Genomic DNA, 21,451 nt, shown 5'->3' on the forward strand with positions numbered 1-21,451 from the left:
GAAAGCAGTGAGTGGTACATTTTAGAAATATTTCCATCCAAATTGTTAAAGTAGGCCGGGCGCGGTGGCTCATGCCTGTAATCCTAGCCCTCTGGGAGGCTGAGGCGGGTGGATCGCTCGAGGTCAGGAGTTCGAGACCAGCCTGAGCGAGACCCCGTCTCTACTAAAAATAGAAATAAAAAAATTATCTGGACAACTAAAAATATATATAGAAAAAATTAGCCGGGCATGGTGGCGCATACCTGTAGTCCCAGCTACTCGGGAGGCTGAGGCAGTAGGATCGCTTAAGCCCAGGAGTTTGAGGTTGCTGTGAGCTAGGCTGATGCCACGGCACTCACTCTAGCCTGGGCAACAAAGTGACACTCTGTCTCCAAAAAAAAAAAAAAACAAATTGTTAAAGTTAAAAGGTTTTGTTCTTAAAGATGTATGAATGATTTCAGTGTAAAGCAGATCATTCCTCATCAAATATCCTCCAAATATTTGGAGATATTTTAGGTTTTGACATGTACTATCCAGATAAGGAGAAAGTCTCACTGCACTTTGCTTCTCTGTTAGACCAACTAGAGATCATTAGTTTCAGTTCTGAGAACCCAGTTTTGGAAGAATATAGACATACTATATGTCTAGAAGAGATTGAAATATGGTGATATAGTTATTGCATTGACATAATGTTAACCCACTTACCAAAATGTGTTCCTTATGAGACAGTGACCTTCCTATCCCTGAAAATGTTTAAATGTTTTCTTTTTATTTACTATTCAATTATGAGAAGCTATAGGCAAGATCTTCTTCAGCCAAATCTCAAACTTACTTTCCTGAAGTTGGAGACTATTGATAATATTAATACTTTCAGATAAAAACATCTGAAATAGTATCTTCTTTTTAAATTAAAAAAATTTTTTTTAGAGACAGGGTCTTACTCTGTTGCTCAGGCTGGAGTGCAGTGGGGTCATTGTAGCTCACTGCAACCTCCAACTCCTGGGCTCAAATGATCCTCCTGAGCAGCTGGGACTACAGGTGTGCCCTAACGCACCCAGCTAATGAAATAGTATCTCTGATGGCTATTAGAAATACCAGTGACAATTATGACTGCCTTTCCGCTTTGAAACACGTAGCTAATTTCATTCTTGTTCATTTGTCATAAAATTGTATTATCTGGAATGAAGATGTTGAGGGAAGAGGATATTTTCTACAACGGTTCAGGCACAGTTTCAGGAATGCTCTTTTTGAGTCCTCCATGATTTCTTGTCCTCTGATTTCTCAAAGATTCAGTGCTGACTCAGACTAACTCAGGCTATCAGTAGGTTCTTTCTTTCTTTCTTTTTTTTTTAAACCTTCCACCCCCACCCCCCATAAGCATTTTGAAATCTTGCAATCAGTAGATTCTTTCAATAGGTCATTGTATGAAACATTTTCAAAGCAGATACTTGCTTATAAAAGCAAACAATGCAACTGTAGGTTTGGGGGGTAGAATGGGGGTGGGGTGTAGTGAAATCATATCAAAAATCTCGTACCGAATTTAGTTGAACATTGACATCTATATATATTGCTATAGATGTTAGTTTATTACAGTCTTTTCTCTGAAGTAGGTCAGAAAGCATTTCTATACATACTGCCTCATTTTGAGCTTTCTCTGCAGCACAATACTATCTCTAATGAAAACCTGCACTTGAATGCCTTGATGTGCCAAAATGCAGCACCTCTGAGGCAACCCAGTCGCTTTTCAAATTCCTAAAATGGTTTTTATTATATTCAGTTAAAATTCGTGTCTCTGCATCTTCCAACCAGTGATTCATTTTCTATTGCCTGGACTTTCACTGAATAAGTCTCTGCCCTATTATGACAGGCATTCAAAATTTAGAGATAGTTATCAGATACCTTCTTGTATAGCATAGTATTGAATTGTATACTATGGTACTTAAGGGTGTATATTCTGAAGCCTGGCTGACAGAATTTGATTCCTAGCTTCACCACTTGCTAGCTGTGTGAGTTTATCTTTTGTGCCTCAGTTTCCTCATCTGTAAAGTAGTGACAAAAATAATATACCTACGTCAAAGAGTTATGATCATGAAGGGAGTTTTAATATTTTAAAATGTTTTTTGGCATACAGGTGTTATATAAGTATTCACTGTTAGTAGTAGTAGTAGTAGTAGCAGCAGCAGCAGCAGGAATAGCAGCAGTAGTAGTAATGTTTTTTTCTTCATCGTAGTTTAACATCAGACTCTAGAAGAGTTTTTGCTAGAACAGTGATTCTTAAAAGGAGTAAGGATAAAGATGGAGATGTAGCATACTTCATACTTGTCATACTTTTATATTACAATATACTTTTATAATAGTAATCATGGAGAAAAACTTAAAACCTTTTTGGATATAGGGGATACACAGAAGATAATCCTTAAGGCAGATGATGTCAACTACTACTAAGTAATAATAGCTAGTATTTGCAAGCACTTAACTGTGTGTCAGGCACTGAGCTAAGGCTTTACCTGGATTATCCCATTCGAACCTCATTTGATAGATGATATAGGTAAGGCTTGGAGAGATTAAGGAATTTGTCCAAGTTCTCATGGTAAGTGATAGAGTTGGGATTCATACTTAGGTAATCTGATTTGAGGGCCTCACTTCTTTATCACTACACTCTGCTGACAGAGTGAGGTTAAAGATTTTTATATTTCCCTAAGCTGAGTGCAGTGGCACGTGCCTGTAGTCTTGGCTACTTGGGAAGCTGAGGTGGGAGGATCACTTGAGCCTAGGAGTCTAGCCTGGGCAACATAGCGACACCTAAGTTATACCTCAAGAAACAAAAGACATTTGGCAATAAAAAGAAAAAATGAAGTACTAATATATACTACAACATGGATGAACCTTGAAAACATTATGCCAACTAAAAGAAGCCAGATACAAAAAACCATATAGTGTATGATTCCATTTATATATAACGTCCAGAATAGGTGCATCAATAGACCAGAAGTATATTAGTAGTTACCTTGGGCTAGAAGGGCTGGGGGGAATGGGGAATGACTGCTTATGGGTACATGGTTTCTCTTTAGGGTGATGAAAATGTTCTAAAATGGATTGTGATGATGGTTGTAAAAGTCTGTGAATATACTAAAAGCCATTGAATTATATATACTTTAAAAGAATATGTAAATTATAATGGTATATGAACTATATCTTGGTGTGTGTGTGTATGTGTGTATGTGTACATATATTTATATATATAGAGAGAGGAGCATATACACTGATTTAAAAAGTTAGGAAGGAGAGGAATCAGTTTCTAGAGACCCCCCAAACCAATCTTATATGAGGGCCTATCTGTGCAGGAAATTGTTACAAAGCATTTTTTAAATTAAACTTTTTAAATATTTTGAAAAAAAGCTTAAAAGGTAAATCTTCTAGAAAAGTTGCAAGAATATTAAAATGAATTCCCTCATGCCCCACCTAAATTCATACATTGATAACATTTTGCCATATTTACTTTACCTTTTTTTTTTTTTTTTTTTTTTGAGACAGAGTCTCACTCTGTTGCCCAGGCTAGAGTGAGTGCCGTGGCATCAGCCTAGCTCACAGCAACCTCAAACTCCTGGGCTCAAGCGATCCTCCTGCCTCAGCCTCCCGAGTAGCTGGGACTACAGGCATATGCCACCATGCCCGGCTATATATATTTTTAGATGTCCATATAACTTCTTTCTATTTTTAGTAGAGACGGGGTCTCACTCTTGCTCAGGCTGGTCTCGAACTCCTGACCTCGAGCGATCCACCCGCCTCGGCCTCCCAGAGTGCTAGGATTACAGGCGTGAGCCACCACGCCCGGCCTACTTTACCTTTTTTATATGTAGTATGATATATCCATTTTTGTTCTTTTTCTTCTTTTTTTTTGCTGAGGGTAAGCTGCAAAGATCATGACTCTTCATTCCTACATGCTTCAGCATGTATGTCCTAAAAACATGGAGAGTCTTTTATATAACACATTGTAATTATCAAAATCAGGAAATTTAACACTGATGGATATTATTATCTTATATACAGTCCATATTCAAATATTATTCATGTCCTAATAACTATCCTTTAAAATAATTTCTTTCCCATTCTAGAATCATGCATTACATTTAGTTGTCATCTCTTTAGTTTCTTTAACCTGGAACAGTCTCTCAGCCTTACATTGTTTTTCATGGTTGATATATATTTTTTTTAGAGATAGAGTCTCACACTGTCACCCAGACTAGAGTGCGGTGGTACCATCATAGCTCACTGTAGCCTCAAACTCCTGGACTCAAGTGATCCTCCTGCCTCAGGACTATACATGTGTGCCACCACTCCCAGCTAATTTAAAAACAATTTTTTTAAAGGGAGGGGGTCTTGCTGTGTTGCCCAGGCTGGTCTTGAACTTTTGGCCTCAAGCAATCTTCTTACCTCAGCCTCCCAAAGTACTGGGATTACAGGCATGAGCCACTGCGCCTGGCCATGTTTGATGTTTTTTGAAGAATACAGACTTATTGTAGAATGTCCTTTAATTGAGGTTTGTCTGCTTGTTTCCTTATAAGTTGATGCAGGTTACACATTTTTGGGCAGATAATGTTGTATACTCAGTGCCTCACATTAGAAGGCATTACTGGTGATTTTACTGAGAGATTTTTCTACTATCAAGGTAACTCTTTTCCTTTTGTAATTAATGAGTAATCTATGGGGAGATACTTTGAAACTGTGTATGTATCCTGTTCCTCACCCAATGGTTTTAGAGTCATGAAGAGTTTTTTTTATATCATAAACTTTTTTTTAAAAAAGAGATGGGATCTCGCTCTGTCACCAGGCTGGAGTGCAGTGGTATGATCATAGCTAATTGCAGCCTTGAGCCCTTCCTGGGCTCAACCAATCCTCCTGCCTCAGGCTCCTGAGTAAGCTGGAACTACAGGCATGTACCACCACGCCTGACTAATTTTTTTATTTTTAGTAGAGACAGGGTCTTGCTCTTGATCAGGCTGGTCTCGAACTCCTGACCTCAAGTGATTCTCCCCACCTGGGCCTCCCAGAGTGCTAGGATTACAGGTGTGAGCCACCGTGCCTTGCCAGACTCTGATATTTTTTTCTTGTCATCCTCATACTTAGCCATGACTTACCAGGCATCACCTTCGGTATCTAAGAATTAGGCCAGGTTTCTTAAAGATCTTATCACATTGCCACTTGGAATTTAGCTGGAGGAAAGAAAGTAAGAAACAATTGCAGTTGTTTAGATGAACATCTCATTCAGGAGGGCTTATTAGAGGCAGTGCGGCAGAGTAGAATGTCCTCATTCTGTCTGGCATTTGTTTTCCATCTTTGAGTATTTTTCTCTGTACCATATTTTAGGCAGAGATGACAGTTGATCATAGAAGTCTCCCTATCCTCATTTTCTAGCTGATGCCTAAAATTTCATCAGTATCAAGAAAGTAATTTATTTGTGAAAATTGTATTTACCCCCCCAAAATGCAAATATCCCTGCAAGGGATTGGAGAGGTAGTACAAGCCAACATTTAAACATGAAACATCAAAACTTTGGGAAGCTGAGGCAGGAGGATTGCTTGAGGCCAAGAGTTTGAGACCAACCTGGAAAACACAGTGAGACCCTGTCTCTGCAAAAATAAAAAAAATTAGCTGGGCATGGTGGTGCATGCCTGTAATCCCAGCTGAAGGACTACCTTCAGGAGGCTGAGGCAGGAGGATTGCTTGAGCCCAAGATTTCGAGACTACAGTGAGCTATATTGATGCCACTGCACTCTAGCCTGGGTAACAGAGCGAGACCCTATCTCTAAAAAAATAAATAAAATAGACAGGAAACATCAAATATTCAGAAATTTTCTGTGATAGCTAGTTGCTAGAAGCTCTCTGCTAAATGAGACAGTAATAAATAAGTTTTCTTTTGGGGGAAGGAGAAGCGTGGATGGGACTTTATTTTTATTTTTTATTAAAATTTTTTTTATTTTAATCAATTTAGGGAGTAAAAGTTGAATTCCATTACATGTATGTATTGTATAGTGGTGGAGTCTGGGCTTTTTGTGTACCCATCACCCGAGTAGTGTACATTGCACCACATAGGTAATTTTTCATCCCTCACTCCCTCTTGCATGGGGTTTTAATAACTGAAGACTCTAAACAACGTTGAAGTGCTAAAACCCTAAAAGAGGAAGGGCAAATGAGTACTGAAAAAGGAAGGGGAAGGACACTTAAAATATATACTATGCTACTCCACAATTTTCTTAAGGCTAACCCTGGTGCTGAAATCTACAGAGCATTTAGAGTTAAGAAATCCATGCTTTGTTAACCCAGGACTTGGTGATAGCCATCCCTTTTAAATGGCTCTTTTCTTATCTATACCAAAGTCTTACCTTTCACATTGCCTTGTACCTGTCATGCCTCCAGAAATGATATAAGGAGTAGTGGTAAAGTCTGTATAGCCATCTTTCTTAGCGAAGTTATTCTAATCTTTTCATGCAATCAGAATATGAAATTAGCAGTTTAATATGTAGGCTGCATTGTTAGGAGGAATAACTTCCTCAGGTGATTGATTGTGGCCATTGTTCCAGAGAGAGGCCTTTCAATGTTTCTACTACAGCCTTTTGTGAAGCTTTGTTATTTTTGCCAGTTGTCATTGGCTAATCTTGGTGAAATATGTGCTATGGAATTGATGTTTTGTTGAGTATATCAGCGTCAACATCTCTGAAATACTGGTGACAGTTTATTTTCTACCTCAATGAGAAAAAAATTCTTTTTCACCTTCTATGACCAGTTAAAAGAAGATGGATGCACACAGTTCAGCCAAAATCAATGCAAGGAAGAGAAGGAAAGAGGCACCTGGACCCAATGGGGCAACAGAGGAAGATGGAATTCCTTCAAAAGTGCAACGCTATGCAGTTGTAAGTAAAGAAGAGATTTCTTGCAGCAGGAGGATAGAAAGTGGTATAACATTGATGATATCAGTGTCATGAGTCTTCTTAAATAATGGACAAAATGAATTAGTAATTGTGAATAGTAAGTGTATTTTCATAGTTGTCGGAAATCTTACGCTTTCTTACCAGACTATGACTCACAGTTTGGTTGTGGGAGCTTTACATTGGAATCGAAAAAAAGAATGTTAGGAAAATTTGAAGGTTGTGTGTGCAGTAGGCTAAAGATCAAATTCAAACTAATGAAATGGAGAAATTGGGGCTATAGGCAGTGATTTAAAATTCATCATCAGCCAGATGCGGTGGCTCATGCCTGTAATCCTAGCACTCTGGAGGCTGAGGCAGAAGGATCGCTTGAGCTCAGGCGTTTGAGACCAGCCTGAGCAAGAGGGAGACTCTGTCTCTACTAAAAATAGAAAAATTAGCCAGGCATCATAGGGCGTGCCTATAGTCCCAGCTACTTGGGAGGCTGAGGCAAGAGGATCCCTTGAGCCCACGTGTTTGAGGTTGCAGTGAGCATAATGCAGTGCAATATGCCACTGCATTCTACCCAGGGTGACAGAGTGAGACTCTGTCTCAAAAAAAACAAAAAAAGGAGCTATCCAAATAGTAATTGAACAGATGAGCTCATTGTTTATAGTCATTGAAATGGCAATAGGAGTAGGAGTCAGGGAGAATTATTGCATTTCTTTTCTTTTCTTTTTTTCTTTCTTTTTAAAACAGATCCCCAGGAAGTGGAATCTTTCTGTTCTGTTCCCTTTCCCTTCTTTCTCACACCACACGGTATTCCTCTTGACTCTATAAACTTTCCCCTAGCAATATTGAAATAATTGGGATCCCAGGAGAACATCTTACCAGAATGTTTCGGTGAAAGGGAAATAAATGTTTTTCTGTGGCATTCACAACCTTTGCTGAAAAATATTTAAGAAACGTTAGAGAGTACAAAGAGTACTAGGAAGATAATATCAAGTTCTAAGCTCATATTATTTGTGTTATCTCTATTTCTCTATTTATATTGACACCAGAATCTCTTCTGCTTCACTAGAATTTTGAGGAATAGTGAGTTAATGTGTGTGTAAATATAATCGGGAAAAAGTTGTTAGGGAAGCAATATTGCATTGAGAGATAATTCATAATTTGGAGAATGTTGATTATCATTATTAGCTATAATTTTTAAATACATAAATTCTGAAACTTTGTATAGCATTTAGAAGCTAACCTCTTAGATTATAATACAATTTAGTTAATTTCATTAGCATGCTGAAACCTGTATTCCACAGAATAGAAGAGGAAGTGAGCTAACTTTGTTGAAAATGGACTAAATTTGTTGAGTGCCTACTACATATGAAACATTGTACTAGTTACTTTGTAGATGCCATTTTATTTAATCCTCATAGTAAACGTGTGGGGCAGGTATTATTATCTTCTATTTTATAGAAGATGAAAAAAGCTTTAGAAGCTGCTGTGATTTCACAGCTATTAAGTGACAGATCTGAGATTTAGATGTAAGTCTTTTGAGTCCTAAACCCATGTTCTTTCATTTATACCTTACTACCAGATAGTCAAAAGACTTGAAAGCAACACTATAGGATTCCCTTGAGGTTAAAACAAAGGAGCTGTGTTTCAGGAGAACATAGGTGGAAATATTTAGTCATTCTTTTATAAACCTTAGCTTCTAGAGACACTGTTCTCTGAGAAGAGAATAACAGAATGTTTTTAAAAGTATGACCTAATCTAACTGGAGACAACTCTAAAAAGATAAGGGTTTTGCTGTTCTGTTGTAGCTGGAGAACCTTAGGTTCCATTCTTTATACTTAGGAGAAGTTGGTTTAGCATAAAGCCCAGCCAGGAGGGACAGCTGCATTTGTTCTCTGCCTGGGAACATACACAGTATATGAGAAAGATTCGAGAAACAATTGTGAAAGATCGGATACTTAATATATTTTTTTTAAATTGGGATAAAAGTCACATAATGTAAAATTCATCATTTTAACCATTTTTAAGTATATAATTCAGTGATTTAATCCAGAATATTTCATTACCACAAAAAGAAATCTCTCGTTCTTATTAGGAGTCACTCCCCATTACCCCTCCCTCAACCGCCTGTCAACGACTAATCTACTTTCTGTCTCTATGGATTTGCCTATTCTAAACATGTAATATAAATGGAATCACAAATATGTGGTCTTTTGTGTCTGGCTTCTTTTGTTTAGCATAATTTTTCAAGGTCCATCCAGGGGGTAGGTGAATAATATTCCATTGTATGGACACACCATTTTGTTTATCCATTCGTTGATGGACGTTTGGGTCGTTTCCACTTTTTGGCTATTGTGAATAATGCTGCTATGAACATTTTATTTTATTTTTTTTTGGAGACAGAGTCTCGCCTTGTTACCCAGGCTAGAGTGAGTGCCGTGGCGTCAGCCTAGCTCACAGCAACCTCCAACTCCTGGGCTCAAGCTATCCTCCTGCCTCAGCCTCCTGAGTAGCTGGGACTACAGGCATGCACCACCATGCCTGGCTAATTTTTTCTGTATATTTTTAGTTGTCCAGCTAATTTCTTTCTATTTTTAGTAGAGACGGGGTCTCGCTCTTGCTCAGGCTGGTCTCGAACTCCTGACCTCGAGCGATCCTCCCACCTCGGCCTCCCAGAGTGCTAGGATTACAGGTGTGAGCCACCACGCCTGGCCTGCTATGAACATTTTTAATGTACAAGTTGGGCTTTTAAAAATATACATGTTCAATTTCCTTGGGTACATACTTAGGAGTATAATTTCTGAATTATATGGTAATTTTAGTTTTACATTTTGAGGAACTGTTTTCCAAAGTTGTCTACTATTTTACATTCACAATAGTAATGTATGAAGATTCTAATTTCTCTGCATCCTTGCCAAAACTGTTACTGCCTGTCTTTTTGCTTATGGCCATCTGGTTGGTGCAAAGTGGTATCTCACTGTGATTTTGATCTTTATTTTCCTGGTGATTAATGTTGAGCATCCTTGCATGTACTCGCTGGTCATTTGTATATCTTCTTTGGAAAAATATGTAAATTCCTTTGTCTCCTTAATTCTTCACTTCCCTCGTCTGCCTCCCTTCCATTCACTAGGGCCTAACCCTGGATATTTTGCAGTTTCTGTTAATTCTTTGTTTCTCTTCCTGTATCCATTAATTTGGCCTTCTAAAGATGAACACTGTCTAACTTGATCTGGACTGAATATAGTGTTCAATAGTTCCATTAATCATTTGCTGATACACTTCCCATAATAGCTATTCCAAATATTTTCTACTTTCCTCAAGCTTTCAGTCTCATTCCAACCTCTCTGTTCTTCACCAGTAACTTCACTTCCTACTTTACTATACTGAGAAAAATGAATGCATCAGATATAAGTTTCTGCATTTATCTTTTTTTTAATTCAACATTGTCATTTTATTAATATTACCTTTCCTTTCATCTGCTTTTAAAAAAATCTAATTCTTCTTCCTTTTTTTTTTTTTTTAGACAGAGTCTCACTCTGTTGCCCAGGCTAGAGTGCCTTGGAGTCAGCTCAGCTCACAGCAACCTCAAACTCCTGGGCTCAAGTGATCCTTCTGCCTCAGCCTCCCGAGTAGCTGGGACTACAGCCATGTGCCACCAGGCCTGGCTACTTTTTTCTATATATTTTTAGTTGTCCAGATAATTTTCTTCTATTTATAGTAGAGACGGGGTCTCACTCTTGCTCAGGCTGGTCTCAAACTCCTGAGCTCGAACAATCCGCCAACCTTGGCCTCCCAGAGTGCTAGGATTACAGGGGTGAGCCACTGTGCCCGGCCTAATTCTTCTTATTTTTAGGGCTAATACCTCGCCCCTGCTCTCCTGAAGCCATTCAGTGCCATTCTTCCTAGGCTATTTCTTCTTAAATTATCTGCTTTTCCCTTCTCTAGTATTTTCAATGACTTTGGCTCCTTTTTCTTTATCTGGAACATATACAAGTCTCCTCAACTTTAAAGAAAACTGCTGCTTGAGTCTTCTGTCATGTCTATGTATCTTTCTGTTTTCTTCATTCCCTTTATGGCCACACATCTCTAATGAGGGATTATAACTACTCTGTTTCCTTGTCTTTCAGTTTTCTTAAAGGCACTGGTATTCTAATTTTCACTAATATATTCTGGAAGGTCACTAAGAGCTATTTGAATCTCTGACTTCAAAGACTTTCTCAGTTCTCATTGTCTTTGATCTCCCTGGAACACAAATCAATTATGATAATCCTTTCTTTGAAATTATTTCTTTTCTTTTTTTTTTTTTTTTTGAGACAGAGTCTCGCTTTGTTACCCGGGCTAGAGTGAGTGCCGTGGCGTCAGCCTAGCTCACAGCAACCTCAAACTCCTGGGCTTTCAGCGATCCTACTGCCTCAGCCTCCCGGGTAGCTGGGACTATGGGCATGTGCCACCATGCCTGGCTAATTTTTTTTTGCTATATATATTTTAGTTGGCCAGATAATTTCTTTCTATTTTTTTAGTAGAGACGGGGTCTCGCTCTTGCTCAGGCTGGTCTCGAACTCCTGACCTTGAGTGATCCACCTGCCTCGGCCTCCCAGAGTGCTAGGATTACAGGCGTGAGCCACCGCACCTGGCCTGAAATTATTTCTTGATCTCTGTGGTACATCTTTATCAGAGTGCTCCTTAAGCCTGTCTGACATCTGACTCCTCCAGCCTTCTAATATGAACTCTCACAATTTTTTCTTCAACCATTAATTTTTTAAATATATTTTCTCTTAAAGATTTGATTTTATTTTCTCATCTTCACCACTTACCTTTATGACTATAATGTCAATACCTTTCTTCTGGACATTTCTTTGATGTCCTGATATTATCTGAAACTCAAGATGAATTTGTTATCCAGGAATCAACTCCTTTTCTTAATACTTCTCTATTCCTGCTAATGATAACACTACGGGCTTTAGGCTTCAGATGAGACTGGGATGACTTCACATGTGACCTGCTGCAGTCCCAGCTATGGTGGCCATTAGGGAGTGCCTGCATCACTTCTCCCCCAATTCCAGCAGCCCAGTACAAAGAATGAGGGAAGAGAGTGAGAGACTTGGCATGGTAATCCAGGAAATTCTCCCACCCCTTACCCAAGTCCACCAAAGTGGACTCCACTAGGAGTCTACAATAGTTACAGCATTACTGGGCTTGGGGCACACCCAGTGCTGATGTGGCTGCAGTTACCAAAGACTTAGATCACAACACACAATTCTCTCTGAATATCTGGAAAGCCTTCTCAAGAAGAATGGATTCAAAAAAACCCAGACAGTGATGATTAGAATAAATACCTAACTCAATGCCTAGACATTGATGAACATCCATAAGCATCAAGAACATCCAAGAAAATATGATTTCACCAAATGAACTAAATAATGTGCCAGTGACCAATCCTGGAGTGGTAGAGATGTATGACCTTTCAGATAAAGAATTCAAAATAGCTGTTCTGAAGAAGCTCAATGAACTTCAAGGTAACACAGAGAGGGAATTCAGAAGCCTATCAGAGAAATTTAACAAAGAAATTGAAATTATAAAAATCAAGCTGAAATTCTGGTGCTGAAAAAATTCAATTAATAAACTGAAAAATTCATCAGAGTCTCTCAACAGCAGAATTGACCAAGCAGAAGAATTAGTGAGCTTGAAGACAGGCTATTTTAAAATACACAGTTAGAAGAGAAAAAAGAATAAAAAAGAATGAAGCACACCTATACGATGTAGAAAATAGCCTTAAAAGGGCAAATCTAAGAGCTATTGGCCTTAAAGAAGAAGTGGAGAAAGAGATTGGGATAGAAAGAAATAATAACAAAGAACTTTCCAAACATAGAAAGATGTCAATATTCAGGTACAAGAAGGTCGTAGAACACCAAACAGATTAAACCTAAGCAAGGCATTTAATAATCAAGCTCCCAAAGGTCACAGGTGAAGAAAAGGTCCTAGGGAAGCAAGAAAAAAGAAGAAAATAACAGATAAAAGTCCTCTAATATGTCTGGCAGCAGACTTCTCAGTGGTAACCTTATAGGCCAGGAGAGAGTGGCATGACATATTCAAAGTGCTGAAGGAAAAAAACCTTAGCCGTAGACTATAATATCATGCAAAAATATCCTTCGGACATGAAGGAGAAATAAACATTTTCCCAGACAAACAAAAGCTAAGAGGTTTCATCAACCCAGATCTGTCCTACAAGAAATGCTAAAAGGAATTCTTCAATATGAAAGAAAAGGACATTAATGAACAATAAGTAATTATCCGAAGGTATAAAACTCACTGATAATAGTAATTATACAAATACAGAATACATTTTCACAGTAATTGCAGTATATAAGCCATTTAAAATTTATTTTATTTTATTTTATTTTTTTTTTGAGACAGAGTCTCGCTTTGTTGCCCGGGCTAGAGTGAGTGCCGTGGCATCAGCCTAGCTCACAGCAACCTCAAACTCCTGGGCTCAAGCGATCCTACTGCCTCAGCCTCCCGAGTAGCTGGGACTACAGGCATGTGCCACCATGCCCGGCTAATTTTTTCTCTATATATTTTTAGTTGTCCAGATAGTTTATTTCTATTTTTAGTAGAGACGAGGTCTCACTCTTGCTCAGGCTGGTCTCGAACTCCTGACCTCGAGCGATCCACCCGCCTCGGCCTCCCAGAGTGCTAGGATTACAGGCGTGAGCCACTGCGCCCGGCCTAGCCATTTATATTTTGAGTAGGTAGACTAAAAGACAAACCTATCAAAAGTAATAACTAAAAGAACTTTTTGAGAAATAGTGTAAAAAGATATAAATGAAAACAACAGAATGTTAAAAAGCTGGGGGGAGAGAATTTATTTTAGATTTCTCTTTCCTTGTTTGGTTTTTTTTTTAAGCAGAGTAAAGTTGTCATATTTTTAAAATAATTGGTTATAAAATGTTTTTTATGGGCCTCATAGTAATCTCAAATCAAAAAACCTGCAACAGATACACAAAAAATAAAAAGTCAGAAATTAAAACACACTACCAGAGAAACTTTAACAAAGGAAGACAGGAAAGAAGGAAGAAAGAAAGACAGGACCACAAAACAACCAGAAATCAAATAACAACACGGCAGTAGTAAGTCCTTACCTATCAATAATAATGTTGAATGTAAATGGATTACATTATCCAATCAAAAGACATAGAGTGGCTTAATGGATTAACAAAAGACCCAATTATATATTGTCTACAAGAAACCTGATTTACCTATATAGACACACATAGACTGAAACCAAAAAAGGGCAGTAGTAGCTACACTGCTGTCAGATAAAATAGATTTTAAGACAAAAACTGTAAAAAGAGACAAAGAACTGTCATTATATAATGATAAAGGATTCAATTCAGCAAGAGGATATAACAATTCTAAATATATATGCACGTAACACTGGAGCACCTATATATATAAAGCAAATGTTATCAGAGCTGGAGAGATAGACCCCAATATAATAATCACTGGAGAGCTCAACACCTCACTTTCAGCATTGGACAAATTATGCAGATAGAAAATCAACAAAGAAGCACTGGACTTAATTTGCACTACAGACCACATAGACCCAATAAATATTTACATAATGTTTCATCAAACAGCTGCAAAATACACATTCTTCTCCTCAGCTCATGGATCATTCTTAAGGATAGACCATATGTTAGGCCATAAAACAAGTCTTAAAAATTTCAAAAAACTTAAAATCATACTTAAAATCATTGGGACCACATAGACCCAATAAATATTTACATAATGTTTCATCAAACAGCTGCAAAATACACATTCTTCTCCTCAGCTCATGGATCATTCTTAAGGATAGACCATATGTTAGGCCATAAAACAAGTCTTAAAAATTTCAAAAAACTTAAAATCATACCAAGTATTTTCTCTGACTACAATGGAATAAAACCTAGAAATCAATAAAAAGAGGAACATTGGAAACTATACAAATACATGGAAATTAAATAATATACTGCTGAATGACAAGTGGGTCAATGAAGAGATTAAGAAGGAAATTAAAAAATTTCTTGAAACAAATGAAAGTGAAAACCCAACATATCAAAACCTATGGGATACAGTAAAAGCAGTACTAAGAGGAAAGTTTATAACAATAAGTGCCCACATCAAAATGTAGAAAAGCTTCAAATAACCTAATGGTGCATCTTAAAGAACTTGAAAAACAAAAGCAAACCCCAGAATTAGTAGAAGAAAAGTAATAAAGATCAGAGCAGAAATAAATGAAATTAAAATAAAAAATACAAAAGATCAATGAAGCAAAAAGTTGGGTTTTGAAAAGATAAACAAAATTGACAAAGCTTTAGCCAGACTAAGAAGAGAGAAGACCCAAATAAATAAAATCAGAAATGAAAAAGAGACATTACAACTGATACTGCAGAAATTCAAAGGATCGTTAAAGACTACTATGAGCAACTGCCAATAAATTGGAAAACCTAGAAGAAATGGATAAATTCCTAGACACAATCAACCTACCAAGATTGAACCAGGAAGAAATCCAAAACCTGAATAAACCAATAATAAAGTAACAAGATAGAAGCAATAATAAAAAGTCTCCCATCAAAGAAAAGCCCAGGACCTGATGGCTTCACTGCTGAATTCACCCAACAATTCAAAGAACAACTATACCAATCCTAGTTAAACTATTCCAAAAAATCAAGGAGGAGGGAATACTCCCAAACTCATTCTATGAGGCCTGTATTGCCCTGATACCAAAGCCAGACAAAGGCACAACAAAAAAAGAAAACTATAGGCCAATATCTCTGATGAACATAGATGCAAATATCCTCAACAGAATACTAGCAAACTAGCAACAACATCATGATCAAGTAGGATTCATCCCAGGAATACAAGGATGGTTCAACCTCCACAAATCAATCAGTGTGATACATCATACCAACAGAACGAAGGACAAAAACCATATGATCATTTCAATTGATGCTGAAAAAGTCTTCGATAAAATTCAACATCCCTTCATGATAAAAATTGTCAAAAAACTGGGTATTGAAGGAATATACCTTAATGTGATAAAAGCCATATATGACAGATCCACAGCTAGTATTATACTGAATGGGGAAAAACTGAAAGGCTTTCCTTAAGATCTGGGAAAAGACAAGGATGCCCACTTTCACCACTGTTATTCAACATAGTACTGTAAGTTGTAGCTAGAGTAGTCAGATAAGAGAAAGAAATAAAGGGCATCCAAATTGAAAAGGAAGAAGCCAAATTATCCTTGTTTGCAGATGATATTATCTTGTATCTAGAAAAACCTAAAGACTCCACAAAAAAACCTATTAAAAGTGATAAATTCAGTAAAGTTGCAGGATACAAAATGAACATACAAAAACCAGTATAGCATTTCTATATGCCAACAATAATCTGAAAAAGAAACTGAGAAACTAATCCCATGTACAATAGCTACAAATAAGATAAAATACCTAGGAATAAACTTAACCAAAGTGAAAGATCTCTACAATGAAAACTATAAAACATTGATGAAAGAAATTGAAGAAGATACAAAAAAATGAAAGGTATTCCATGCTTGTAGATCACAAAAGTCAATATTGTTAAAATATCCATACTATCCAAGGCAATCTACAAATTCAGTGCAATACCCATCAAACTACCAATGACATTCTTAATAGAAATAGAAAAAATAATTGTAAAATTTATATGGAACCACATAAGACCCAGAAAAGCCAAAGCCATCCTGAGCAAAAAGAACAGAACTGAAGGAATCACATTACCTGACTTCAAATTATACTACAGAGCTATAGTAGCCAAAACAGCTTGGTATTAGCACAAAAACAGACATATAGATCAATGGAATAGACTAGAAAACCCAGAAATAAATCCACATATCTATAGTGAACTTATCTTTAACAAAGATGCCAAGAACATACATTGGGGAAAAGACAGTCTCTTCAATAAATGGTGCTGGGAAAACTGGATATTCCATTCCATATGCAGAAGAATGAAACCAAACCCTTATCTCTCACCATATACAAAAATAAAATCAAAATGGATTAAGTACTTAAATCTAAGACCTGAAACTGAGACTACTAAAAGAAATCATTAGGGAAACACTTCAGGACATTGGTTTGGGCAAGGACTTCTTGAATAATAGCTTCAAAGCATAAGCAACTGAAGCAAAATTAGACAGATGGGATTACATAAAGCTAAAAGCTTCTGCATAGGAAAGGAAACAATCAACAAAGGGAAGAAACAACCCACAGAATGGGAGAAAACATTTGCAAACTACCCATCTGACAATGGATTAATAACTAGAATATATAAGGAACTCCAACAACTCAATAGGAAAAAAATAAAATAATTTGATTAAAAAATGGGCAAAGGATCTGAACATACATTTCTCAAAAGAAGACATACAGATGGCCAACAGGTATATGAAAAAATGCTCAACATCATTAGTCATCAGAGAAACACAAATCAAAACTACAATGAGATATCATTACACCCTAGTTAAAATGGCTTTTATCAAAAAGACAGGCAATTAACGAACATAGGCAAGGATGTGGAGAAAGGGGAACCCTTTTACACACTGTTGGTAGGAATGCAAATTAATTAGTGCAGCCCCTATGGAGAACAGTATGGAGGTTACTCAAAAAACTGAAAATGGAACTACTATATGACCTAGCAATCCCACTGCTAGGTATCTATTCAAAAGAAACAAAATCAGTATATCAAAAAAGTATCTGTGCTCTTGTCTTCATTGCAGCACTATTCACAATAGCTAAGATCTGGGATCAACCTAAGTGTCTATCAGGAGATGAATGGATAAAAAAAGGTGGTACACATACACAATGGAATATTATATAGCCATGAAAAATGAAATCCTGCCATTTGCAACAACATGGGTGGAACTGGAGAACATTATTTTAAGTGAAATAAGCCAAGCCCAGAAAGACCAGTATTGTGTGATCTCACATGTGGGAGCTAAATGTTAAAACAATTGATCTCATGGAGACAATAGAATGATGGTTATGAGAAGCCAGGAAGGGTAGTGGAGAAAGGGGGATAAAGTGGGGATGGTTAATAGGTGCAAAAATATAGTTAGATAGATAGAATGAACAATATTTAATAGCACAACAAAGTGACTATAATCAATGATAAGTTAGGGTATACTTTAAAGTAACTAAAAAAGTAGAATTGGAATGTTCTTAACACAAATGATAAATACTTGAAGTGATAGACACCCCAATTACCCTGATTTGATTAATACATGTTGTATACTTGTATCCAAAAGTCACATGTACCCTATAAATATAGATAACTATTATGTACCCATAATAATTAAAAATGAAAAAATTTTAAAAATTCTTAACAATATATTAGCAAATTGACTCCAGGAACGTATAAAAAGGTTTATATAACATGACCAACGGGTTTTACTTAGGAATACAAGGTTGGTTTTATTCTAAAATCAATTAATATAATACATCATAATTAATAAAATAAAGGAAAACATATGATTGTTTCAATAGATCCAGAAAAATTCAACACTCATTCATTATAAAAACTGTCAACAAACTACAGAAAGGAAATTTCTCAACTGGATAAAGTGCATTTATGAAAAACCTATAGCTAATATCATATATAATAGTGAAAGATTTCATGCTTCTCTCCTAAGACTGGGAACAAGGCAAGGATATTTGTCCTTGCCACTTCTTTTCAGCATTGTACTAGAAGCTCTGACCAGTGCAATGAGGGGCAATAAAAGGAAATAAAAGATATCCAGACTGGAAAGGAATAAGTGAAACTGCCTTTATTCACAGATGACGTGAGCTCATGTGTAGAAAATCCTAAGGAATCTACAAAATAAAAACAACTTTTGTTATTGGAACTAATAATTGAGTTTAGCAAAGTGACAGGATGTAAGATCAATATACAGAAATCAATTGCAATTACACATACACAAATCAATTGCACTGCTATGTACTAGCAAAGAATAATCCAAAAATAAAATTAAGAAAACAGTTTCATTCACAAAAGCATCAAGTGGAATAAAATTTTAGGAATAAATTTAACAAAAACTCTTAAGTGAAGCTATGTATAAAGAAATGAGCATACCTGTATTCTTATTTGGACTTTGTCTCTGAGTAACTGCATACAATTTATATAACTTCTCCAAACCTTGTCTCTTTCATCTTTAAATTGAGTACTAACTATGGTACCACTTGCCTCACAGGGCTGTTATGAGCATTAGAACATATTTACAATATAAAGCATTACACACTGATAATTATATTTAATAAAGCACTCATAAGATAACGGCTGTTTGCCTTCCCAGTCACGTAGTTGAAGTGGTATGAAAATACACCTTGGCAGTTTTGTCACATGGTACAGGGTTGTCTGTTCTGCCATGCTGCAGAGAAGCCATCATTCTGGACCCAGTTAGTTGTGCTTAGATTCCCAGCCCTATCACTCAGTCTTACCCTGAAATGACCAGCAAGACATTTATTTTTTCATGCCATGATTTACCCATTTTGTAAAAGGTTGCAACTTTCACTTGTCACTTGGAATACTTTTTTTTTCTTTTTCACGTTATAAAGTTTTAGGATGAATTAGTCACAGCACATTGAATATCTGATTGTTCTTTAAAGCTGCCATTTTTCTTTTCCTTCACTTCCCTCTTCTTAAGGGCTTACGGCAGCCAGCTCCATTTTCTGATGAAATTGAAGTTGACCTTAGTAAGCCCTATGTCAGGGTAACTATGGAAGAAGCCAGGAAAGGAACTCCTTGTAAGTAAATACCTACTTTATTATTTTGTTGTTTTACTATTGTTTTTAGCATTCTATTGTATTTATCAAATACACACCTACTGTCTATATACTTCCCTCAGTTTACTTGTGCAGGCTAGCAGGTGGAGGATGCGATTCCTCCCGTCTGCCTTGATGTTCTATTTAGAAGGGTAACTCTAATGTATAAAATTTTATTTTTTTCTTAGTTTCGTATACTTATTTTCTGGGCTGTTATCATAGCTGTGAGATATAGTGAAGCACAAACAATGATATTAGCCTAAGCTAGGTTATGAACTTGTATATTTTTATAAAGGTCCAAATAATATGTTAGACTGTCACATTTTTCATAGCCTTCAGAAGTTTTCCCCACAATCTTTCTACATTCTGTCAGCTATGACCCTGCTGATTGATAGGGGACAAAAATATCCCAAGTTGGGAAATGCTTATCACTTAATTTTATATTTACTGATACTATAATTTTCCAGCTTTTTAAAAATACTTGCTTTAGGCTGGGCATGGTGGTTCATACCTATAATCCCAGCACTTTGGGAGGCCAAGGTAGGAGGATCGCTTGAGGCCAGGAGTTCATGACCAGCCTGGGCAACATAGCAAGAGCCTTTCTCTACAGAAAATTAAAAAAAGACTCCTGTGTCCAAGTGATCCTCCTGCCTCAGCCTCTTGAGTAGCTAGGAATACAGGCGTGTGCCACCACACCCAGCTAATTTTCCTATTTTTTTTTTTTAGAGGTGGGGGTCTCACTATGTTGCTCAGGCCGATCTTGAACTCCTGGGCTCAAGCAGTCCTTCCACCTCGGCCTCCCAAAGTGCTGGGATTATAGGCGTGAGCCACTGTGCCCGGGCTTTAAAATTTTAGAGTAATCGAATTTTATAAGTAAGTCATTTTTGAGATTATATGCTTTATAATCTCTTCATTATATACAAAAGGAAATTAAGATCCACAGAAACTAAGTAATGAAGGCTTCTCTACAATAAAATAGATAATTAGTGATAGAATTGGAACTAAAATCTAGATTTTTCCATCCTTGTATTCTTTTCACTCTGGAGTGGTGCTACTCATTATAGGCATTAGTTATAAATAACAGAAGGCCATTGGCAAAATGATTGCATTTTAGGTAGAACAAACAGTAGCAAATTAGCCTATGAAGTTTGCCAGTCTTATTCAATCTCCAGTTTTTCTCTTACAGCTTATTTTGTCTATTCTGTTTTATGTTAAATAACCAAGTAGCTAACTGTATTCATGCCAGTGCAGGACAAGGAATAAACCAATAAAGAATCCACATATCCCACAGTTAGCGAATTTTAAACCAATAATGAGTACAAGGGGCATCCCCCCAATCCTTCCTTATGTTTTCACTAGAGAGGTTAAGGGAATTCAAGAGGGAAGTTTGTATAATCTAGGAGAAAATTCTCTACTCAAAGAAAAAAATATGACTTGAGAAATGAGAAGATCAGCTCTGGGAATCTTTTTGATGATGAAAAAAATCAGCAATATTTTCACCCAGAGAAAGGAAGAATAAGGGAGAGTCTGAATAGAAATGGAAATCTGTTGGGGACAAAATGTTTCTGTGGTAGATATTTGGGAGACTATATCAAAAGAGACAATAAATTGAAACCCAGGTTTGTTCTGTCTACAAGAGGACATATAGTTACTTAGCCAGCAGTAGTTCAGCCATGTAATTTGTAGTCCAAACCAGGAAAATTTTAAGAGTGAAAAGAGGTTGCT

At 36.8% G+C, this 21,451-nt stretch overlaps 1 protein-coding gene across 2 annotated transcripts in view; it reads left to right on the forward strand.

Moving 5' to 3' along the window:
- Positions 1-21,451, forward strand: part of PCYT1A (phosphate cytidylyltransferase 1A, choline) — a 47,710-nt gene that overhangs the window by 12,861 nt on the left and 13,398 nt on the right. Inside the window, exons 2-3 of one of the 2 annotated variants that reach the window (XM_045540036.1) lie at positions 6,764-6,890; positions 19,609-19,708. In XM_045540036.1, the coding sequence (XP_045395992.1) occupies positions 6,774-6,890; positions 19,609-19,708 (217 nt within the window). In that variant the 5' untranslated portion in view covers positions 6,764-6,773. Of the gene's footprint in view, positions 1-6,762; positions 6,891-19,608; positions 19,709-21,451 lie in introns of those variants that run through there. The other variant, XM_045540037.1, reaches the window with a different exon arrangement.

Source organism: Lemur catta, chromosome 1 (genome assembly GCF_020740605.2).
Source record: "Lemur catta isolate mLemCat1 chromosome 1, mLemCat1.pri, whole genome shotgun sequence".
Classification (NCBI taxonomy): Eukaryota; Metazoa; Chordata; class Mammalia; order Primates; family Lemuridae; genus Lemur; species Lemur catta.